Source organism: Cricetulus griseus, chromosome 9 (assembly GCF_003668045.3).
Source record: "Cricetulus griseus strain 17A/GY chromosome 9, alternate assembly CriGri-PICRH-1.0, whole genome shotgun sequence".
In the NCBI taxonomy this organism is placed as follows: domain Eukaryota; kingdom Metazoa; phylum Chordata; class Mammalia; order Rodentia; family Cricetidae; genus Cricetulus; species Cricetulus griseus.
Window position 1 is genome coordinate 24693865 of NC_048602.1, and position 24670 is coordinate 24718534.

At 53.7% G+C, this 24670-nt stretch overlaps 2 protein-coding genes across 2 annotated transcripts in view; one reads left to right on the forward strand and one right to left on the reverse strand.

Annotated features, from left to right (window-relative positions):
- Nucleotides 1-24670, forward strand: part of LOC118239329 (zinc finger protein 805-like) — a 573173-nt gene that overhangs the window by 313006 nt on the left and 235497 nt on the right. The window lies entirely within an intron of this gene.
- On the reverse strand, nt 1574-12128 carry LOC100763909 (paternally-expressed gene 3 protein). The gene is made up of 7 exons (XM_035449313.1): nt 12113-12128; nt 11502-11591; nt 10835-10918; nt 9928-10031; nt 6707-6809; nt 5853-5945; nt 1574-5751 (listed from the first exon to the last, which is right to left on the reverse strand). Exons 1-7 carry the CDS (start codon nt 12126-12128, stop codon nt 1574-1576), a joined length of 4668 nt encoding a protein of 1555 aa, XP_035305204.1.

A 24670-nucleotide genomic window follows, 5' to 3' on the forward strand; every position in this document is an offset into this window, starting at 1 on the left:
CTGCTGGGGAACCTGAGTCCATGTTTTAAGCTAGGATTAACTAGAAAGAAAGCTTTTTTGGGGGGGGGGTGTTTTTGCTTTTTATGGGTTTTTTTGTTTTTTTTTTTTTTTGTTTTTTTGTTTTTTTTAAATGCGGGTTTGACTTAGGGTTGATGGACACGTAACAAACAGGGGGAATTAAGTTTGGAGACACAGAGATCTAAGGATACTAGCTCCCCTGGGCACCCAGGGGGAGCGCACTGACTTGTGGCAAGCACATACAACACCACACACAGGTGACTCAAGCGACGACGACGAGGACAACGACACTGCCACTTGTCACTTTAAGGCAGGAAGCACACAGCAGAGTTAATGAAAGGTTGCCGGTTCTGCTTCCTTATTTACACTGTAAGAGCCTCCCTCTCCTGGGGTCCCCAACCTTCATTAGGCACTGCTGTGATCTAGCGATGGTTGTTACCCACTCTTTAAAGGCAAAGACATTAAGATTGATAGGGCAAAGCTTCAGGATCATGAATTCACTATCAAACACACGATGAACTGGTTAAGAAAACAAGAACCCAAACCCTAAAGAACACCTCACATGTAACATGGGGAGGGGGTTGGTTTTTTTTTGTTGTTTTTTTTTTGTTTTTTTTTTTTTTTGCATGAAAACCACTGTAAGGTCTATAAAATGTGGTGATGGGTTGGGCCACAGACACAAACCCACATACTGTAAAGGGTTACACAATCAAGTCTCTAGGTGGGGGGGGGGGGTTGGTTGAGTGCACACCAGGTGGCTGTGTGTGTGAAAACTAAAATGTCTGTTTTTCACACAGCCAGGATTTAGAGACGTGATCTGTCACACTCACACCTTCACAGGACTATCTAAGAGGTAGGGGGTTAAACGGTCCATTACTGGGGAAGGAAGATACTAACGGGGGTTCAAACGATGCACAGTAAAGCTTCCGCAAGATGGACAACACTTACGAATATATATGCTAAATTGTTGCTCTCTTCCTCCTCAGGGAAAAACAAACAAACAAACAAACAAACAAAAAATTGCAGAGCACCAGGTTAGGTAGCTCTGTCGAGTAAACTGTAAATTCTATAGCACACTAAATCCAAATATATGTATCAGGGTTCGCTGTGATTTGCTCATTTATATACACGGCAGGAATCGCTATGTATAGGGTATGAGAGGGGTGTCATTGACAGTCGATTGGGGCAACCTCTGTGGTCTTGAATAGTCACTGGGTTTTCCCTCAATCTAGTTACTCAGATGAAAAGTGAGATGGCGGTGCTAGCTTTCCCGGGTGTCCACTCATGTCCGACGGGGAAGAGCTAGGGAGACTGAAAAGAGTCTCTGCACCCAATCTCTTTGCTGTTTTCAGTCTGAGTGATGCGATGAGAAGAAGTCCGGCATGGATGGGTAAAGCAAGGTGGGTTTCTATTAACATTATGGGTTGGTGTAGGCTCTCTCTTTGATTTATTAAGGACCTGGTTCTGGGAGGAAAGTTTGGTTTGGTTCTGTTTGTGTTTTTTTTTTGTTTGTTTTGTTTTGTTTTGATTTTTGCTTTCCCGTCGGCCAGGATTCTCAGCCAGTGTGAGAATTCTGGTGTCTGGCAAGGGAGAGGCGGTCGTGGAAGAGCTGCCCGCACACGTCGCACTTGAAGTACTTGTCGTCGGCCTGCTCGGCGCCGCCCGCGCTGGTGCTGGCGTGCTCGATGTAGCCGGAGCACTCCCCGGGAGCGTTGGCAGGCTCGAAGATGATCACGCTGGCGTGGCTTTTCAGGTGCTCGCCGAAGGCGGCGCTGGTCGCGAAGGTCTCGGTGCACTCGTGGCAGTTGTAGTAGGGCTCTTCCACCTCGATCTCCTGGTCCTCGCCCTCCTCTTCTGGGTCCTCGAGGTCTGCGACGTCGGGCTCATCCGCGTCTCCCTCGGGCTCCTCCACCTCGTCCTCGGGCTCGTCGTCGTCGTCGGAGGCGGCAGCGGCAGCGGCCACGGCCCTCTCTTCAGGGTCTTCGATCCCCGCCCCGTCTGGCTCATCGGCCTCGCCGTTGGGCTGCTCGGCCTCTCCGTTGGGCTGCTCGGCTTCCCCGTCGGGCTCGGCGGCCTCGCCTTCGGGCCCCTCGGCCTCCCCGTCGGGCTCGGCGGCCTCCACCTCGGGCTCAGCAGCCTCCACCTCGGGCTCGGCAGCCTCCACCTCGGGCTCGGCCATTTCCGCGTTGGAGCCCTGGATCCTCAGCGCCTCCTGGGGGACCAGGGCGTTGGCCTCCCCGTCCCGGGCGGCGGGGGCGGCCACGATGTCGGAGCCGTCTCGGTCTCGCTCTTGCTCTCGCTCTCGCTGGCGGTGGAAGACCATGCGCTCGTCGATGACCGTGTCGTCCAGGAAGGGCTGGCCGCAGTCCTTGCACTCGTAGAGCGGCATGCGCTTGCGCAGGGGCTCGGTGAGGAAGGAGGCGTGCGTGTAGGAGGGCCCGTACTCGTAGGGCTCGTCCTTGTGCACCTTGGTGTGGTGGTCGCCCAGCTGCTTGGCCGTGAAGAAGCACTCGCCGCAGACGGTGCACTCGAAGAGCTTCTCCTCCGTCTCGCTCCCCTGGTACTCGGTGAGGGCCAGGCCCTGGATGAACATGTCTTCGGCCAGCTCGCCCTGCTCCATCGCCGCCGCCTCCTCGTCGCGGTGCTGTCGCATGTGCTCGTTGAGCGCCGAGCTGTGGATGAAGCCCTGGCCGCACTGGCGGCAGCGGATGGCGGAGCCGGACACGGCAGCGGTGCTCGCCTCGTTGCCGCGGTTCCGCCGGGGCCGCGCGGGCATCAGGGCCACCAGGCCGTCGTCGCTGGTCTTGGCAGAGGAGGAGTGCAGCTGGTCCTGCTCGTGGATGCGCTGGTGCTCGAACAGCAGCGAGCTGTGCGTGAAGGACTCGCCGCACTTGGGGCACTCGTACAGCTTCTCGCCCGAGAACTTCTTCTCGAACTCGCCGAGCGAGTGCGCGTGGACCTCCGAGTGGGCGTACTCGCGGCTGTCCACCAGGGACTTGCGGCTGTGGACGTCCTGGTGGCTGGTGAGGTCGGAGAGGTCAGCGAAGCCCAGGCCGCAGTCCTGGCATTCGTAGATGGTGTCGCCGACGTCGTCGTGTCGGTGGCGCTCGTGCTCGTTGGAACCCGAGGCCGGCGCCTGGCGCGGGGACTGCTGGCCGTGGGGCTCGTCACCGCGGGGCTCGTCGCTGCTGTTGCGCATCTCCTGGTCCTGGGGCTCCTGGTCCTGGGGCTCGTCACCGTGGGGCTCCTGGCCGTGGGGCTGGTCGCCGCGGGCCTCTTCGCTGCTGCGCATCTCCTGGTCCTGGGGCTCGTCTCCGTGGGGCTTCTGGCCCTGCGGCTCTGTGTCGTGACTCTTGTGACCGAGGGTGTCCTTGCCGTGGGGCTCCTCGGCGTAGTACTTCTCCTGGTTATAGATCTTCTGCACGCCCAGGCTGTTGCTGGTAGCAGAGCGCTGTGCGAACGCCCTGAACTTGCGCACCTGCTCCTGCACGAACCGTTCCTGCGCGTAGCTGGTCTGCGGGTCGCCAGGGACCAGGCTGCGGCTGCGGCCGCGGATGACGGATCGCTCGAAGAGACGGCTTCCGGACGGGCCCTCCCTGTCGTGGATCTTCTGGTGCTCGATGAGCTCAGAGCGACGGGCAAAGGCCTCTCCGCATTCCTGACACTCGAAGATCTTGGGCCGGCGGCGGATGGCCTGCAGGTCCCCGAAGGGCCCCAGGGAGTGGATGACGGAGGTCTCGTTGCTCCTGGGCTCCATGTACTTCTTCTTGGCACGGGCTTTCTGGTGCTCGCGCACGCTCGAGCTGGGGACGGAGAAGGTCACGTCCTGGCTGGAGTCGCGGGACTCTGCGGAGAGCGTTGGCGGTTCGGCCCGGGGGACGATCGGGAGGATGGGATCCCGGCGGCCGAGGCCGAGGCCGAGGCCGAGGCTGCTGCTCCCGGTGTAAGCATCTTCTCCTGCGCCGGGGATCTTGCGGCGCTTGCTGGTCAGATCCGGCATGTAAATGGAGGGCTCCCCGTCGTCGCTGCTGCACTCGCCCTGGCCGCTGGCTCTGTGGCGTTTCAGGGCCCGGGGGACAGGCAGGCTGTGGATGAGGGACCCCTTGTAGTCCTTCCCGTCGTAGGCGCTCGCTGCAGAGAGGGCCCGCGGGTGGGTGAAGACGCCCGAGGTCTGGGTGCTCGACTCCGCCACCGGCTTGGGCTTGGTGAAGCCCAGCGCGCCGCGGATGACGGACCTCTGGAAAGGCTTCCCCTGGCTGCCGCCTTCCGCGGCCGGGGGCTTGGGCTTGTCGTTGGGGTTGGCGCTGATGGTGAACGGCTTGTCCTCGTCCTTGTTTTCCGGTGGTCTGGTGATGGTGTGGCTCTTGTGAGACTCGGTGAAGGGCTTCTCAAACGCCCGGCCTTCAAAGAAACTCTTGCGAGGGCGGTTCTTGTGGTGGTCCCCGGGGCCTGCGCCGTCCATCAGGGCATCCCTGGCGTTGTTAAACTCGAACAGCTTCTCCCGGTAGGTCTTCTGGCGCCTCTTGAGGGCCTGGCTCGGCACAAAGGTCTCCTCGCACGCCCTGTTCTTGTTTTCGAAGGGGTTTCCCCGGGTGTGGATCTTCTGGTGCTCCCGCAGGGACGAGAGGTGAAGGAAGCTCTCCCCACACACCTTACACTCGTAGAACTTCTCCTTCCGGTACATGTTGTGAAACTCATTGAAGTTGGGGCAGGTCAGGAAGGGCTCCCGCTCGCGCTCCCGCTCCCGCTCCCGCTCGCGCTCCCGCTCGCGCTGCTCGCGCTGCTCCCGGGCCCGGGCCCGCATGCGCTCGCGCTCGCGCTGGCGCTCGTCGTCTCCCGGGTTGCCCCGGCCGTGGGTCTTCTGGTGCTCGATCAGGGCGGAGCTGTGCAGGAAGGTCTCCTTGCACACCTTGCACTCGTAGAACTTGTCCTTGCCGTACATCTTCTGCAGCTCGCTGAAGGTCGGGCTGGGCATGACGGCGTCCTCGTCGTCCTGATCGCGGCCTTCGGCCAGGTACTCCCTGGCGTGCGTCTGGCGGTGCTCGGCCAGGGCCGCGCTCCTGCGGAAGGTCTCCCCACACTCCTTACACTCGAAGCGCTTCCCTCCGCCCTGACCCTTCTGGACCTCGTTGACGGCCACACTGTGGATGAAGGACTCTCCGTACTCGTAGAGGTTCTCCCTGGTGTGCATGATCTGGTGCTCCACAAACTCGGAGATGACCCCGAAGGACCGGCCGCACTCATCGCACACGTACGGGTCAGCCCCCAGGGGGTCGATGGGCTGGGCATCCGTGCTGGGCGCGCTGTTGACGTTGCCCATGCTCATGGCCTGCCTCATCTCGCTACCGCACTCGAAGGGCTTCTTCCTCACACAGCTCTTAGACTCGTGGCCCTTGTCGTCAGACTCGAAGTGGTAACGCCGCTTCCTTTCCAGAGCCCGGCTTCGGGACAGCAGCTCGGTATTGACTCTGAAAGCTCCCCTGAACGTGCCGGCTTCGGGAGCCCTCTCCTGGATCACCGACTCTCTTTTGGTTGAGGAACTGTCCTTCCAGTTGTCGCTGGGCCTGGGGAACCGCGGAGGAGGACGCTCGTTCGGCTCCCTGGCTCTTCCGGATTTGGAGCTGCGGGACACATCCTTGATGAACTTTTCCATGATCACGCCGTGAGAAGATTCCTCCTCGCAGATCCCGCGTCGGTGCGCTGGCTTCTTGCCTTCAGGCATGGGTTTCAGGCCTGGAAACAAACCCCCGTATGTAATTCTTCCTTCGTCCCTGAGCTCAGGACTCTTGTGTGTCTGTGGTGTTTGAGAGTGTGGAGTGTGGCTTGTCACTTACCTCGGCTGGTGCTCGGGTAGGCGCTTCTCTTGGATCTTGAAGAGTGGCCTTGTGTCATGTGAGAGTGTCGGTCATCTTCGGCGAGCTGTACTCCTGGTTACAAGAGCAAACAGGGCGGCTTCAATTCGTGTTAAAAGACTCAGACTCCTCGTCATAAACTGAGCCTTTCCCCCAACCACCCGCAGCGAATCGGAACTATCGCATATCCAAATCTTTGAATGCCTTGCATTTTCTTTATATTCATTTTCAAATCTGGTGTACTTGACATTTTGACTCCCTTAAATGTACTTGCACCTAGAAAACCTTACGAACACCCCCTCTGTGCATGAATTCAGTACCCTCTTGTAGTCTCTACCTTTTGATCACTTTTTTGAGAGACTCTGTTCTTTCTTAGAGGGTCCCACTATGTAGGTAGCCAAGGCTGGCCCCTGGGTGATGCTCAGATTCAGTACCAGGGTGCTGTGATTTCAGGCATGTGACACTATATTCCCCCGCCCCTGCTTCTCAATGATGCTGTTTCTCTAGCTACTCGATAACTCTACAGATCCCTCAGATTTGCGGGTTTTCACAGCAACAGCCTACTGTCAGTTTAGGCGACATGGCTTCTGAAGGAGTCCACATGGGGCCTGGGATCATATAGAAAAACTGCCCCAGTCTATCTAATATATTCTTCAATCAAAGCTAGACAGGTTTCTTTAATAATCAAATCTCATTTCTCCACAGATGGGCAAGTTCACCAAAGACTTCTTGTTATCCTCAAGGTCTAAATATACTAGGTGTAGACTCAAATGAATTGAAACTAGCAAAGGCTCCAGTGATGGGATTGAAAGTGGCTGAAGGAAGCGGGCGCTTACCCAGTGAGAGCAGCTTTCTGTAGTTCTCCAGGTTGTCCTGAATTGGGTTCTGAGGGCTCTTGTCCTCATTGCGGTCCACAATGTTCTGGTATGACTCAGCATCCTAAAACATCAAACACAGGCCTCTCAATGGAATCTGTCCCCACAGATGTTCAAAAAGAGAATAATGTTGGCGACATGGGAGCTACGTATATGAAGTTATATAGGAAGTGCTCACGGTATTTGGGGTTCTGAGCGATCCAAGGCAAGTGTTACTAGGGGCCTACGTCGTACCTACCTTGTGCTACACTCTGAGGCAGATCCCAAAGACGCATGACACATATTCCTTGCCCTCATGCAGCTTATAATTTGGTTGGAGAGAAAAGACTCATGAAACAATTAGAGAACAATAAACAGTAAATTGGGATACAGATAATAAATGCTACATGGGTTTATTGGAGGGGCAGTTCAGGGTGGGCCTGAACAGTGAGCCAAGGTCTTGCAGAGGGCCTCCAGGGGAGCCTGAAGTGGTAGGTGAAATTACAGCATGTAAAAGGGGGAGCGGGGGCTGTTGGGAAAGCCCATGCAGCCTAAATAATCAGCATGCATGGTGTGCTCATGGGAACAGAAAGAAAATGTGCTGTAGCAGACATCTGGTCAGACGGTGTGGTTTTAAGTTCCCTTCCTGTCTCTCTCTACTGCATAGCATGGCTACAGTGTAGAGTTTCCAGTGTGTATGGTTTCCAAGTAACTCAACGCATTCCAAGCTCCCCGACTTAGAGCTACCTTTTATCTTAATAGAGATTTCTCTCAAAAAGCAATACCAAACTCCCTGTAATAGTCAGGAGTCTTCTCTGTGGGATTCTAAAGGACCTCTGCTTGTTGCTAGAAGGCAGTGCTAGAGTTTCACTGTCTTGGTGAGCTGCAATGCGGGGGGCGGTGGCACTGAGGCCTGAATGGGGTTATACTGGAGGATGGAGAGGGTGCTATGGGAGTCAATAGGCTTTGGAGCTGGAGAGAACTGGCAGACTGGCACCATTTATGAGCTGTGTGACCTGAGATATGGACGTCTTTCAGAGCCCCAGGTCCTTCATTGTAAAATGGCACGAACTTGCAGTGTTGCAACATTGGGGGTTAAAGTTCCACAGAGTGGTGGTTGTTTAAATATTAAGAGATTTATGCAGAGAAAATGTAAAGGTTTTGGTGCTAAATTTATCATTGTTCTGTGGCGAGAAAGAGGCTGGGATTTTAATAAACAGGGGGAACGCAGCAAAAAGAAAAAAAATGAGTGTCATAGTTCAAGCCACTGCCCGTGTCCTGTCATCAAGAAGCAAACAGCAAAAATTAGGGTGGGGGAAATGAAGCCGAGAGCTTCAGAAATGAAAGTAGGTCTAGGTTAGGGCTGAAAAGGATGACAGTAACCACACTACAGAGAAGATGTCAGCAATCACTGCAGACTTCCCCAAACTGCCACCCAGAAAGCTAAATAAACTCTTTCTCGTGGAGTGTCCCTCCTCTCTCCACATGCTAAAGTCATGTGGGGGGGGCAACTGCTCTGTGATACCCAGGTTTGGGAGGGGGGCGGGCATTGGCATTTACATCATTATATCATTTACTTACAATGAAAGACAGAGCAAGTGGGTACACACAGGAGACCCGAGCCCACATTTGTGGAGGCTGCCAGAGAGCCAAGGAGTCAAGAGGACGGGAGCACGAAAGACAAAAGAGTCACCGTCCCTGGGGTATTCAGAGGGCAAGGGCAATGGCAGATGAGTTCTTTTTAATATTTACCTATTTGCCTGATGGGCATCAAGTCTGAACTACACTGCTTTGGTATGAAAGATGCGTTCATTTAAATAGCCTTAAAGCAGTGTCTGCTATCAACTGTGAGACTTAAATGTTGATGAGGGGCGGACAAGCTGGAAGAGGAAGAGGTGACCTGAAAGCAGGACTGACACGGCACAGTCCAGGTTTTCACAACAGGAGCTATGCGTGTGAACTATAAAGGGATTTGCATGTGATCAAAAAGACAGTAAGAGGGCTTTCTGTTTTGTACGTCCTCAAAATGTGATTGGCACCATCTCGTGCCCCTGTTTCTACTCTGAATCAGTGGGAATTGGCAGCACCTAGGCTTCCGCATTCTGCAGGCATGGCCCTTGGTCAGCAGCTCTTCACACAAGGCCGTGGAAGCGAATGCAAACAGCAAAACCAGACAAAGTTCAACTACCAGGCACCAGCAATTCAGCCCTGTGTGCCCCAGCCATCCCCTGGCTCTTCTCTGCTTTGCCAGATGCCTGGCTTGCCCTTGATTCTAATCACAAAGCCTTTGCCTATAACTCTCCCTAAAGGTTGGGATCCCGTCTAACCTTGAGTCTAACCTTGAGTGTGGCCCATTGCTCCCAGCCTCTCAGAGGTCAAGTGTTGCTGCCCTGAAGGCATTTTCCTTTGGTCCAAGTCAACATTTCTGTGAACAGCATCTCAGAGCAGGGATCCTGTCTGTCTTGACCACAGGAGGCTCGGATGCTTAATTGCAAAGGAAATGAAGGCTCTGCCTCTGGCCCCTCCCTCCCTTCTGAGGCCTATGGATGCCAAGGGTCTCCTCTTTCTGTCGAGAGCCAGTTCAAATCCCATGTCCTCGCCCCCCCCTTTACCAACTACTCCTTACTACTGCCCCTTAACCCATGATGGCTGTGACTGCTAACACAGAGTGTCTGCCAAGTGCCAGACAACATAATAGGGACTCAACCTACGTGGGGGTGTGACTCTCACTGACTCCCCACAATGGAGCTGGGACACAATCGCCACATCCATTTTTACTGATGAGGACTCTGGGGTTTGGCTTGGTTAGGCAGCCCAATCCCACACAGCAGAAGGTGGCAGAGGCAGCTTTTGTACCCTATTCTCATCAGCTCCAGAGCCTTTTTCTCCTTTCCCTCACAAGTTTTAATGCGGGGGGTTGGGCAGTAAGAAGTCTGGAAGGCTTCTGCTGCTTACCCTATCAAGTGACACACACTGAGGGACAAGCACTCCTCTGTTTATGCGTCAGTTTAAAGGCAGGCAGCAGTGACCTTGGCCACTGGTCACCTGTCGGGAAGATCCCTGCCTGCTCTTTAGAGTGACTGAGGGCTCTCAGCCACGGGTGAGCATCTAGGGGAGATGAAGGCATCCTTAGGGGAAAGACGGGCATCTTTGGTGTGAAATGAAGATAGGTTTTTCTGCAAAGAGAGGAAACCTGAGCATACCTGGGATCGAGACTCATAGTCCAGGGAACGTCTGTCATCATCTCTCTCCAGTCCAAAATGGGATCTTGACATCACAGGCAGGGAAAGGTCCCGTTGAGGCAGCCCTAGAAGGAGGAGAGACATCAGAGGGGTGCAAGACCTAGTCTAACATGGCGGGGCTCAGGTATTCCTGCCAGCCTCAGAACCTATCTGGAATGTGAGTGTGTGCAAAAAGTCTCTATGTGTTCTGGGCTTCCTGCGGAAGGGCTTTGCAACACCCCAGCATCCCTGCCTCATCCTTCCTCCGTAATCTTAGAGTCAGGCTCATGCCACAGTTGTGTGGGTCCAGCATCCGAGACCACACAAAGCCACACCAAAGGTAGCCCAACTATTGGCCAATGTGGTGGGCTTGAACATCATTTCCTGACGACACTTTTAGAATGCCCTGCTGGTAAGTGCAGCAGCATCTTTCAAGTCCAGGAGGAACAAGAGATAGTCCGTGGTGGCACGGACACCGAGAATACATCCACACAGTGTCTATTCCTTCTATTGTACTTTGGCGGGGCACCTTGATGCAGTGTTTCCCCACGCTTACATGAAGCCATGGCAGGCAGCATTGTCGTAATGAAAGCCTGCTTGCTTTTCATGGTCATATCTCTGTGGTACTATATATATTTTGTTCTTTTTTGTAGCAATACAGTTTATATGGGGGGAACATCTAGTTTCCTTTAAAATTATGTCTGCTTAGGAAAAATGTTGAGTAAACAACCGTAGTGTTAAATGGCTCTGCTGAGAGGAAGTGCAGAAACTATAGCTTCAAACTGGACATTTTAGCAACAGGCATACAACCCAAATCGAGTACTTGGGCCTTGGGAGACCCCTATGCACGTAGCCTCTGCCTTGAGCCAAGGGCCAGCAGACAACTTACTGCTTCTGGGGTTCCTGTTGTATGGCCAGCGGTCTCGGGGCTCAACTTCGCGGCTCCGGCCCCGGCGCTCCTGGTCTCGGTCACCTAGGCAGGCCAGGCATTTGAGTGGTCAGAAATGCTATGGCATGTCTGTGTTTCCTTCCTGTCTGTGCACATGTCTCCCTCGGGGAGATGGCTACAACGTGGGAACGTTCCAGACTGACAGGCTCAGGAGCTACCCCTACAAGCTTTTCCCAAGAGGGGCTTGCTTCACAGCAAGGCCTGGAGTTACATCTGTAAGCCAGTGCCACTTCAGACCTCCCCAGTTAGCTTCTGAGTGGTCAAGTCCCCAACCAGGAAAGAGACCATAGACCTTGTATGTCTAGCACAGGCCAGCTGACTTTAAATTGCAAAATGGAAAGAACCCGAGGAAGTGGAACACATGTCCACCCTAAGGGCAATTCTCCTGGTACAGTCTTAAGTTGATGTTAAATAGTATAAATGTTATTATTTAAAAAAAAACAACTGCATGCCATTTCATTGTAGGTGTCTGTTTTGATATAAAAATGCCTCAATTAATCTACTCTCCTCAGCTCTGTGAGTGACGCTGAGCCCTCTGGTACCATCTGCATCTTCACAGAGGCCTCTTTATAATGAGGTATTTGGGGGGGGGGTGTGGTTTACTCACTGCTGAAAGAATGGGACGACCGAGGTGGTGGGGTTTCTCTCCCAGTTCGGCTCATGTCGTCGTCACTGGTCATGTCACTGTTGGTGTCGTCTGAGAAGACACCAGACGGTCACTTAATGAATTTGCATAGCTGGCCTATGTTCTTTCTTACAGCCACCCTTTCTCCAGGAGTTTTAGCGAGCAGAACTTTCCTCTTCATGTTAGCCCCCCGTTAGAGGCATCTATGGACTCCTGCTTCTTAAAAGTCTAGGTGGGGAACATGGCTGCAGCCATCTCTACTTCCCCCCCACACAAAAGCAGCCAGCAGGCCACTTGCTAAGGGAGCGCACCATGACAGTGATGGAAGTTTCTCTACTTATGGACTTCATCCCTCAGGACGGTCCACTCTTCTGCTGGCTCAGTGGTGGTTCTTAGCTGAGGGCAATTTGTTTGGCAGGAGTCATTTGGCCATATATGGAGACATTAGGAGGCCAAATCTAGTGGGTGACCCTATTTCCTTACCCCTCAAGAGAGAATGTCCAAACCAGAACAGTCATGGCAGTACTCAGACACAATCCTAGCTCATACGGTGCTGTGTGAGCCGACTAACATGGACCTCCGGAGTGCCTCACCTTCCTGGTGGTACATGTTGTAATTCTCCAGTGGAGTGGTGAGTTTTTCAGTTGTCTATTTTGCTCGCACCCGAGGGCTTGAGCTTTTCAGGGATGGCCGGCTGATCTCCTCTTGCTGTGAGGGTCTGCCTGTAACCAATCGAGGCGGAATTTTCAGAGCCCGAGCAGGGTTTTCTAGGCCCCACAAATTCTACATATAGCTAGTGCCAAGACCTCTACTGAAAGAATTCTGATCAGCTGGGTCTTCTCCTAGGATGGCATCTAGCTCTTTAGTCATACCACTCCCTAGCTCCCAGAGAGTCCCTCGGGTTTGGTGGTAGACGCGTGGTTTGGAGTTAGCATTTCTCAAATTAAAAGGTCTTATTGGGGGGGGGGGACCAGACACACAAGCCAACCGAAAAGCACATGGCAGCCTGTGATAGCAAGCATACACCTGCACATTGGACGGAGCCATGTGCTGTTTGTCAGCATTGGAATAAGAATTGGCCCAGGACTGCATGTGAGGAGCTCTCAGGCTAACTGGTTATGTGACAGTGGGCAGGTCATCAAGTACCTCGGACTTTGTCACCTGTGAAATGGGAGCAGCGCCTACAGTCCTTTATACCTTATCTTGAATAAGCTAAGATCCCTAAGAAGTTTCACTTGCCAGTGAAGAGCACAGGGAACGTTTTCGGGGCCCCAGCCATGACTAAGATCGGATGTCAGTGTTCCTCTTTGGCCAGAGTGTTAAAGGGGAATAACATCAGAGAGGGACCTGACCCTGCCAGTTCTGCCCTTAATGCAGTCGTTACAGCCCAATATACAACCTGCAAAGAAATGGATGACCATCCCGAAATGTTAATGGTGCTCAGATAAGAGCACTGTGATTACAAATCAGAGGCTCCACGTTACCATTGACCGTGTGTGCCATTTCAGCTTAAAGGCAGGAAACCCAGTCTCGCATTTGTACCAGTCTATTTCAGGTGTCTAGTGACTGGTGTCTCTAGACTAGACAGTGATGGACAGCTCCATTATTTCTGTCAGCTGGCCCAAGGGAGGCAGACACTCTTCCCCCACAGTTACACAGCCTTCTAAGGGGTATCAGTTCCAAAACCCGACCGGGGGTGGGGGTGGGGGCTGACATTAACATCACTTCCTCAGGTACCTTCCAGGGTTATTCTTACTGTTCCTCGGTGGCCAACCATCTTTTCTTTTGAGTTCGAGTCTCTCACTGGCCTAGAACTCACCACGGAGACAGATACAGCTATCTTCACCTTACCAATACTGGGATTACAGATATCAACACCACAGTTTTTTTTCCTCCTGTGTGAGACAGGGTCTGGAACTCAGTTAACCTGAGTTCACAGAGATATGGTTGCCCTCCAAAGTGCTGAGACTACGGGTATGTGTCACCATGCCCAGCTTCACACCTGAATTTAATTTTTTTTTTCTGAGACAGGGTTTCTCTGTGTACCAGCCCTGGCTGTCCAGCAACTCACTTTGTAGACCAAGCTGACCTTGAACTCACAGAGATCTGCCTGCCTCTGCCTCCTGAGTGCTGGGATTGAAAACATGCGCTACTACGCCCTGCCTGGATTTAATTTTTAATATGGGTTCTGGAGATCAAGCTCACTCCTAATGCTTGCAAATGATATTTTAAAAAGTGAGGAAAGGGGAGAGAGAGAAGAAAACAACCAAAACCCACAGCAGAGGCACCCTTCCCTACGAGGATAGAAGAATTCATTTGTGAATTTTTAAAAAGGGGCGGGAGGGGCCTAGAAACAAAATAATCAAAAGTTGGATAACATTCCTGTTTGTGTGCTTGCAAAGAAGTGAGCACGCTCGCATGCTGCTTGCAGCATTGCAGAGTTCATCAAAATTGGAAGTGTGTATACTGAGTCCCATCAGCTCCACGCCTATGTTACCCCTCAGACAGTCAGGAACATACGGCCAGGAATGGCATCATTCAAGTGTTGTTGGTAATAGACATGATACAGTCTCTCCAACAGTGGATTATTAATGCAGCCTTTCAAAGAACAAGGCAATTCAAAGTGAGTGGAAGACAGGCTCTAACACACTAAGGTTCAAAACATTATAATGCTTAACAGCATCAAATGAATATGGATGCCCTACAGGTCCCCAGGGGAGGGGCCCCTTGTCTTTTGTTGTTGTTGTTGCTGTACTTTATAGCAAATCTTTCTTGCAAAACTATTTACTAATTCTAGCAAAATCTAAAAACTTAATTATCTATGTCCATGAAAGGCTATCCTACCAATCCAAGGACAGTGCTCTTTATAGATAATGAATTAAAGGGGTGCACTTTATAAATATTTAAAGGAGAGAGGGGGAGCCCATATGCACCATTCCATGTTTGCAAGAGTTTGCACACAGTAGAGGTCTACCTCAAGTAAATGCAGAGAAGCAGGTTAGTAGGGGGAAGTAGGCATCCCCTCTACCACAAGCCCCTTCCCACATTATCTTGGAGGCCCTCGCTAGCACAACTAAAGGAAAAGAAAGATGTAAATACTGTCTGGTTTTAAATATAACGCTGTATATTACACTGTACTACTTTGAACTGAAAAATAAATCTTATTGGTAAATATAGCAATAGATAATCCCATTAATAGCAAAATAAATAAATCTCCATAAATATGCTTACAAAGTACCTACAAGTGTGGACAAATGTTTCCAAAATGTATAGAAAGATACAAAATTTATATCCTAAATAAAGACATGTGTAAGATACAGACTGTCATACTCACACATACTCTCTGTGTGTCTCTTTCTCTCCGTCTCTGTGACTCTCTCTCTCTCACACACACACATACACACATACATTCTCTATGTGTATATCTCTCTGTCTCTCTGTTACTGTGTGTCTCTCTGTCTCTGTCTCTCTCTGCCTCTTTGTGTGTGTCTCTCTGTGTGTCTCTGTCTCTGTCTCCCACACACAACTTTCTTGTGAGGAGTTTTGACAAAGTCAACTTCTAGAGACTGAATGTACAGAGATAACCATGGCACTCTGAAAAGGGAATCTTAGGAAAGGCGAGAAACTGTAACATAACCCAGGTGCACAAAAATAACATGTTCTGTCCAGCACAAGGGAAGCTCAGGCGTGCACTTGTGTGGAAGTACTCACACGTACAGGGGCTTAAGTTACTTATACAGGAAGAATTTTTAAGTCAGGCCAAAAAATAGTTGGGTTATTTAATTGCAAATTATTCTTAGGACTAAATAAAAGGTTAATTTCAACAAGAGAGACAAGAGTGGATAGCCATCACTCTATAAGTGTTGCATCTTTTACTTAAGCATTTATTTCCAAGGTTAGACAACCTTTGACCTTAGTAAAAACCTAGTGCTGAGTCAAATCTCCCTAAGAAATGAATGCGTTTCAATTATACCTCTCTGGAAGGCCGAGTCCACTGCAGTCTGGTAACCTAACTAAAATAAGTCCATGTACCCAGAAGACAGCATGCCTCCTGAGTTTCTTAATAAGTGGAAGTGAGAACAAATCTTTCTTTTCATATGCTGTAACCCTCATCAGGGAGTCACACTCTTGAGGGTTGTCACAGCTTTATTCCCTAACTACAAATGTAACACACAGTGACACATTCACACACTCTTAAAACTGTAAGCCCCGCCCACTGCTCAAATTGACTGTGATTACTAAAACTTTTCATCTTAATTCATCTTGGACATTTTACATTCTGATGACATGTGCATGTGTATATACGGATGTGTGATGTGTGTGTGTGCTCACACATGTGCACACAGAGGCCGGAGGTGGTAGACTTTTGTGTTTCTCTCCTTCTGTTACTCTCTACTTTATTGTTTGGAGACGCTCTTTCACTGAATCTGGCCATTTTGTTTTGGCAAGACTCTCTGGCCATTTCATGTCTACTACTCATGAAATGGAGGAACCCAAAACACCAAAACAGATTAATAAAAAAGAAAAACTTTTCCCTACTTCTATTTAGGGTGATATTTTAAATTCACAATCAGTCTTTGGGTCTGGTTATCAAGGCATGTATGTGTGTGTGTGTATGTGTTTTAAATTTGCAACTATTTTAATAATAAAGTTTAAAATAAAGGACTATTTTAAAAGTTAGAAAGAAATCTAATGTTTTTTCCACATAGTTTACTCTGGCTTATCAGCCCCTCCCCCCCACTGCTCTGCTGGGGTCCCCAGGACAAGATCACCTTCTCCATTGACTCCCTTATCTCCCAAAGTCTGCCTGTGACACCCTGTGGGTAGTTGTGTTTGCTTCCCCTGTGAGTGCATGCTCAAGGGTGGGGGGGGCTCCAGGTACTGAGTTCCCCACCCCCCAACAGAATCTAACTTCATCCTGTTGACAGGAATGAATTCTGGCCCCATGGAAAACCCATTTCTTTCATTTCTTGACTGTCCCACCTGGATACTGGCGAAAGGCACCTGAGTGGTCCACAGATACTACTAGCCTGACTCTGAGCTAAAGAGTGAAGCCAAGTGATGTGGGCTAGCAATGAGCCTGCCCTTCCCATGCTGGGCAGAGAGGGATACTGGCTGTCTTTCAACTTTGGAAGAGTCCACAAACACAGAGGCATGAAACAGCCTTTTGTATGGAAAACAAGTTGCATTTATGAATATATACAGCCCAGGTCAGTGGCACTGCCTATTATCGGGGGATGGCATTGCCATGTGGTCTGTGTGGCGATACTGGTGCCCATCAGTATTATATTTTATGAGACTCTATTTCTATCTCACCTTATAATTAGAAGAGGGGAGGGGGCATGTAACTTAGCAGAACAAAGATAGAGTTCATTAGGTATCTTTTGCCTCAATTGGGGTGGAAATTTTTTTGCCCACAGAGGAAGCTGGGTAAGCATTCTGATGAGCAGGGACACACACATCGGGGGATAAATGTGTCTGGGACCGTGTGTGGCAAGAGAGAAATCATGTGACCTTCCAGTCTTTGGTCTCTGGCTCCACATTCCCCATGGAAGGAGAGAAGCTCCGCCCCACCTCCTCCTACCCCCTCTCTACGTACTTACTCTGTGCCCTCATCATGGGGCACCTACATTCAGCCCGCTAACTCATTCTACATACCTCATTTAAAGGGGGCTGGAATTGAGAACTTTACAGTCAGGAACCGAGGAGGTTACTCTTGTCATCTCTCAGGGACAGCATGGCGTGCGGTCTCCTCTCTTCTTGTGTGTCCCAGCCTCCTGCCTCTTTCTGCAGACCAGTGTGTTCATGGAGTCCAGTGCTGTCCCGGTCCCAGGCCTGACCTCACCTCACCTCTCTCTCAGTGTCAGTGCCCTAACACTGACAGGGTCATCAGCCTGTGTCCCTCCACCCAGTCGCTGACTCTTGAAAAGTGCACGCTGCAGCCTGACCTCTTCTAGTAGTGGGTCTCAGAAAGGAAGGGTCACCTGGGATGGGTCCCTAGGGCACAGGCATTGTAACTTGGTCTCTAGAAACTAGACTGTGGTCTTACCTCGTCTCTAAACTGATGTGTCCTGTCTGGTCCAGTCAAGAACAAGAAAGGAGTATGGATGGGACAATGGGTTGGGATTTTGGTTTTTGGGGGGGTTTTGGTTTTTTTTTGGTTTTTTGGTCGGTAGGGGGAGTAGGAACCTTTGTGGGAATGTGAACAAGGAGTGAATGACCTCTACCCTCTGGTCATCGCTACAACATCCTGGGCTTCTTCTACCCAATATAAGCTCAGCACTTACCACACTCCAGCCAAATCTCCTTATTCTTGTCCATTCTTGAGGGGTTTCCCCAAAGTTCAGAAAGAGAGGAAATAATAGCTAAGTGTTCAAGTTTCACGATCAGCACGAAGACAAGGCTACTTCAAAGACACAAAATGTCTTGTAGACCAGCGGGCTATGTTTGACCTTATCTGAATGACCAGCTGATCTTATCTATTTTAGGGGGGGATAGGGGCATGGGAATTGAAGTCACAATGCATGGCTAATCCAACCATCTGCGGGCAAGAGGTCTTCTCTAATCAGACCTAGCCAGATTGGAGATGGGAGAGAACAGGGGCAATAGATGAGGAGTCTAGCCTTCTGGTCGCCATGGTAACTGGCATCACTGTGACCAGGTGGTTGCACTAGGCTGTCTTAAAGGCCAGTGCTAGGAGGGTTCTACAATTCTGTTCTGATTTCATACTCACCCATCAATCTCCTCATCATGCTCTCATTTCCCATGTAGGTTTGCCTACAGGGAGAGAACTGGCTGATCACACACTTTCTAGGATTTGGGCCCCTGCTACGCTCCTCTCCCACCACGGATTTCTGAAGCAGGTTGGGGGGGGGGCATTTTGTTTCCATTCCCCTGACAGTAGACTTTTCTGTGAAGTCCCTGAGCTCTGTCCAGTGTGGGTCTGCACACACAAACCCTTCAGGAAAGGAAGATGTCTAGCTCTTTGCAGGCTTGGACACCACACTAGATCTCTGGGGGCCTTCATGTGGGCCCAGGAAACACCAACCCAGCTCCAGGGGCCCGCTCTGCCATGTTAGCCCCTCCCCAGGCAGCGCTCCCCCAAAAGCATGGCCAGCTATTTTGCTAAGCACATTTCCTTACTTTCCAGGTAATGGGAGTTCTCATTCGGTAGGGATTATACAACTCACTTCTGGAGTGCCAGAGTCTGGCATGATTCTGTCCCAAATAGGCTGGGTATCAACACTTGCGGATGGTTTGAACAAATGGACAACCTTTGGATAGTCTGCTCACTTCTCCTCATCGTGTCTGGTCTGAATCAGTCAGCAAACTAGTAAAAGAGGGAGCAAGTTCTGTGAGGTCTCCCTTCCTGGCACCACTCCAGCCTGCCCCCTTCACGTCTGCCAGTGTTGGGACTCCAAGCCAAGCTATCTCGCACCCAAACTCAAGGTGGTCTCCCCAAACCAAGTGTGGCTACCCTGCCCTCTGTACCTTGCAACCAGATGAGTCCCTACAAAAGTACGCGGGTGATCTTCCTGTCACTCTTGTGATCCAGACTCCTCAGTGGTTTCCCATTGCATTTCCGGTTAAGCCCAAATACTCACCATTGACTTTTACGGCCTTTCATAATGAAGCCCTCAAACTTACCTTTGCTTACCTTTTCAGTCAGTTATCACCTCTTCTCTTGCTCCAGGCATCCTGGGTTTGCAGCTCCTCTCTCTGCATCCCTGAGGAACACCTTTGACCCCTCTGATCAATCTATTCTCCCCATGAAACATACCATTTATAATCCTTCAGAGCTCAGCTTGAAATCTGGCCTTCCCCCATTAAGTTCATTTTTCCATGCAAATGTGTACTTTCAAGGGCACAAACCATACACTCATGTTTTATACATTTTTTTTTACCACCCCCCATTAATACACCATGAAAATACTTCCTTTGCTAGTTGAGATGGTATTTATTCCTGGCACATGGCACAAAATATACTCTAGGGTGGTGGCAGGTGAGTTAGGATTTCTCCTGCTTTTTAAATCCCCCAGCAAAAGGCAAACAAGAAGCCTGCAAAGGAGAGAGTAAGGCTAAGGGGGGAAATTCTAGCAACTTCATGACCCACCAGACAGGTATATGTGTTCTGGGAGGGTACAAACGGTGTTCTTCTTAGGGTGTGCGGCATATCTGTACATTAGGAAGATGTGAGGAAGGCAAGTGAGTATTTCAGAGATGGGTGTGGTGCTCTGAGGTGTGAGTGTAACTCACCTGGACCAGCCACCTAGCTGTGGGAGACCTGGTGGGTCTTCCTCTTTCCGGTTGTCTCCAAGAAGGATAGGGGATGAAGAAGGTTGAGCTGTGGAAGAAAAAGGAAACGTGAAGCACCAAATTTATTTTCTAGCCTCAGTGGTCTTTGGGTGGGGAGCCACCCCAAAACAGCCCCGCCTTTTCTTTTCCTACAAAGGCAGACACCAGATGAGTGCAGGACCCCACCCAGAATGAAAGGTCATAGGCGATCAGTTGTGCCCTGGACTTCAATTGCAGCCCTTTCCTAAGTCCAGGGCGCTGAAGAAAAACCCTGACGTATGGTGGCATCTTGGGGGGGTGGGGGTGGGGGTTCTGGATTGAGGAACCAATCCGAGAACCTAATTGGTTACTCATTAGCTATGTGACAGCCCTGTCCTCTAAGCGCAAGGAAACATGCTGCGTGCAGGTTAGAGGGGGGGAGGTGAGGGGGGCTTTAAAATTTGAAAAGCCACAGCAGCCTTCTAGTGGCTCCAGTGTGGGTGCCGCCCGTGACCAGCCCCTCCCCACCCAGCCCCCTCCCCCTCTTGCTTCCCCCTGCGGCTGGCCCCACCCTTCCCCTCCTGGTGCCCATGTGTGAAGAGTGTCTGCAGTCACCTGAGTGGGTGGGGAGCAGCTGGGGGACCGCCACCCCTGCCCTCTGCTGTGCAGCTCCTTGCTCACAGGCAGGCAGCCCCTCCCTCCCTCCCTCCCTCAGGCCCGCTGCCTACAGGGGGCACATGCGTGGTGGTGACTGTGGGACGCCCCCTTGTGGCCCGCAGAGGTGGGCTGGGGTGGGTGGGGCTGTGAGGACCACGTCCATCAGGGACAGAGCCCCTCCCCGTTGTCATTAGGATGACACCCGCATAGCGGGAGAAGAAGGGGACAAACCAGACGCCACCTTGCGGCCAGCGGAGACGGAGCCCCGCCCCCTGCGGCAAGCCAGATGTCACTCAAGATGACACCTGCAGAGGGGACCAACCAGACGCCACCTTGTGGCCAGCGGAGACGGAGCCCCGCCCCCTGCGGCAAGCCAGATGTCACTCAAGATGACACCTGCAGAGGGGACAAACCAGACGCCACCTTGTGGCCAGCAGAGAAGGAACCCCGCCCCTTGCGGCAAGCCCAGATGTCACTCAAGATGACACCTGCAGAGGGGACAAACCAGACGCCACCTTGTGGCCAGCAGAGAAGGAACCCCGCCCCTTGCGGCAAGCCCAGATGTCACTCAAGATGACACCTGCAGAGGGGACAAACCAGACGCCACCTTGCGGCCAGCGGAGATGGAGCCCCGCCCCCTGCGGCAAGCCTGATGTCACTCAAGATGACACCTGAAGAGGGGACAAACCAGACGCCACCTTGAGGCCAGCGGAGACGGAGCCCCGCCCCCTGCAGGAGAGAGCGCGGCGAGCCCCGCCCCCAGCCCCGCCCCCTGCGGCCCACCCGGCCGTCATGCGCAGTCGCAACGGCTGCCTTCCCTCCGGCGCCCCTAGCGGCCGCTCAGGGTGACAGCAGCCCGCAGCCACGACCCAGAAAGATGGCGCCCGGGTGGGCGGGGCTCGGCCCTTGGCTCCTCCTCCTGCGGCAAAAACCCAGCTGTCACTCGAGATGGCCACGGCGCCATCAACGTCAGCAAAGATGGCGTCCCGGAGGGGAGGGGCTCGGCGGGCCACGCCCCTCGGCCTGGCTTCTGGATGCGGGGCCGGTCCAGCTGTCACTCAAGGGGACGGCCCCGCCCTCCCTCCCTCCCTCCCTCCCTCCCTGCGGCTCGCCCCTTGCAGCCGCATTAGGCAGCCCCGTGCAAGATGGCGCCCGCGCCGCACTTGGCAGCCGCTCCTCCAGGCCCTGTAAAGATGGCGCTGGGGTGGACGGGGCGCCGCGGACGGTCACTCAGGACCAGACAACCTCCTCCCGGCCCCTCCGTCTGCCTCAGCCAGCCCAGCTGTCACTCAACATGACACCTTGACTTCCGATCGCTTCGGACGGCCCACCTAGGCCCGACCGATGACGTCAACCCGCGCCAGCCAATCAGAAGCAAACCAGAAGCAAGCTCCGCCCCTCCCCTCCCCAGCCATCCAAGATGGCGTCTGCGCCATCACGATCCGCAGCCCGCTGTGGCGAGCAAAGATGGCGCCCGGGCTGGGCGGGGCACTTCCCCCTGGCCCGCCTCTTGCCACCAGCCAAGTCCAGCTGTCACTCAAGATGACGCCCACAGACAACTACACACGCCCCCTCGGGCTGTGTGGCCGCGTCAATCACCACGGAAGCCCCACCCCCCCCCCGCTGCGGCAGCCAGACTGGGCCGTCACTCAAGACCGGGCCCGCCTCCTAGCAGCTGACACCGCCTATCAGCTGACTCCTCCTCCTAGCCACGCCCCTCTCCTGCCCGCCAAGATGGCGTCAGGGGAGGCGGGGGCTCTGCCGCGACTCAGGACCAGAAAGCTCCTCCCTCTAGCCCGCCCCTTTGCGGCAAGCCGGGCCGGCTGTCAGTCAGGACGCAAATTAGCGCCAGGGTGGGCGGGGCTGCGGGGGCCCTGTCACTCAAGCTAAGAGCCCCACCCCCTCCCCGGAGCCCGCCCCCCTGCGGCCCGGGAGGGCTGGCTTTCAAGATGGCGCCTCTGCGGTTACGTCACTGCGGCCAGGGCTCACTTGCCGCGGCGCATGCGCGGCCGGCCGACCAGCGACCGAAGCGATGCCCGGAGGGTCGCAGGACCACCGAGCCCGCCACACGGGACGGACGGCTCCAGAGGTGCACGTCCGCTGCCAGGCAGCAGGGGGGGAGCGCAGGGACAGCGACACCCCAAAAAAAAAAAAAACAACAAAAAAAAAAGACTCTGGCTTCGCTTTGACCTTGCGGTCCCTGTCGCCAACGGGTGAGAACTGCGCCTGCGCCGGCACCTCGGCTTCCCCATCCAAGATGGCGCCGGGCGGGTGGGCGGGGCCCCCGCAGAGACCGCCCTCCTCCGCTGCCCCGGGCCGGCTGGGCCTCAGCCCCGCCCCTCCCGCGGGGAGCCAATCAGAATCAGCCTGCGCAGCCCCTTGCTCTCCACCCTCCAAGATGGCGCCAAGCTGGGCGGAGCCCCCAAAGTCTCCGTCTCTCTCTCTCTCTCTCTCTCTCTCTGAGTCACCGCCTCCGCTCTGGCCCCGCCCCTATGCTGCTCTCGGCCCCGCCCACGGCCACTGCGGCAAAACAAGACCCGCCCCCCCCCAGGACCGTGCAGCGCGTAGCGGTGCACCGATGGCTCCGCGGCGGCGGCGATCGGGTTAACCCGGTTCGACCGCAGGGCCCGTAGACTGTGCTAAGGCTCGAGAACGAGACCCCCGGACGGAGGTGGCCACTCTCGCGTCCCCCGGGGTGGTCTCGGGACTGGACTCGGGCTGTCAGCCGTGCAGACGACACGGGGAGCTTAGGCTCTGCCGGCTTTATCATCATCATCATCATCATTTTTCAGTTTTGGTTCTCGCTTGGTGGTGGTGGTTCGCCCTTCGCAGACCCTACGACCCTGCCATCTCCTCGGGGACTCTCGCGATCCCCCGGGAGATACCCCCTCGGATTTCGGATTCCGGGGCCCCAGATGTGACATCCATCCCCGCGTGCCATCACGGCCGCGCCGGGGGTGTGTGTGTGTCGGGGGGGGGCGAACCACCTTTCCGAAGAAGGCGCGGAGGGTCCGCAGCCTCGTCATCCTGCCTGGGTGGTGGTGCAGTGTGTCATGCTTTGGTTTGCCCGTCCCTGGCCCGCAGAGCCAGCGCCAGCGACAGCAGCCACGCGCCCCGGGACGGTCACCGTCGGGACTCTGCAGACGGTGCCCGAGACCCGGGGGGGCGCGTGGTGCCACCGCTGCTGCCGGGACAGACAGGCAGGGAGCCGGCTGACTCACCTTCCCGGAGCACCCCGACCGACCGACCGAGGCAGGCAGGCCGTCTAGCGCGCCCACGCCGACCCGGGCGCCCAGGGGCGCCGCCAGCCCGGGGTGGACATCTCTCCGCCGCCGCTGCCGATGCCGATGCTGCTGCAGCGCTCGTCCTCCCGCGACTCCGGACTCCCCAGCGTCTGCAGCAGGGGCTGCGGGACGCCTCCTTGTCAGGCTCCTCTGCAGAGGCGGAGCCTGGGCTCCCACCAATCCCAGAGCCTCATGCCCGCCTCGGGCCCTCGCCACGCCTCCCACGCCCTGCCAATCCCGCTGCGGTTGCCAAGGCAACAGCTTGGCGCCAAGGCTCGGGGTTGACGTCAGCGGAGTCAGTGCGAGCGAGCGAGCGAGCGAGCGAGCGGGCTCCCCCCCTCCCGCAGCCTAAGCAGGGTCTGGAGAAGGGGGGGATGGGATGTGGGTGTGAAGGGATGCAGCGCCCCCCCACCACCATCGCCACCACCGCCATCAGCAAAGAGAACGGGGTAAATCAGAAATACCTATTAACCATGCCCCGGTGCAAAACCTAACAAGGGTTGAGAAAGGACAAGCGCATATATATGTATATATTTGTCAAAAAAAAGGGATAAAGGGGTTAAAAAAAAGGAAAAAAGAGGGCCGAGAAAAATCTACGCACAAACAAATTCGTTGAGGTCTAACCAGCTTAAAGGTGGAAGAAAGGACTCCTCCGCCTGCAAAACCCAAGCACTAAAGCCAATTTCCTTAATAAAAACGAAGAGCTTGTTGGAAACCAGCAGCGAGGGGCAGACAAAGGCAACCCCCCCCCCAACCCCCGGCCAAAAAAAAAAAAAAAAAAGGGAGGGTGTGCAAAGGAGATCGCAAGTCACAGGACAATACTAATGGCTGGGCGAAGCATGACTTGACTGCGGGCAGGGCGAGCCTCCAGCCTGAGATAGCGGGAGAAGGAGGTTTATGGCAGTGCGCGGAGTCGCACGCTGTCACCCACCCCGT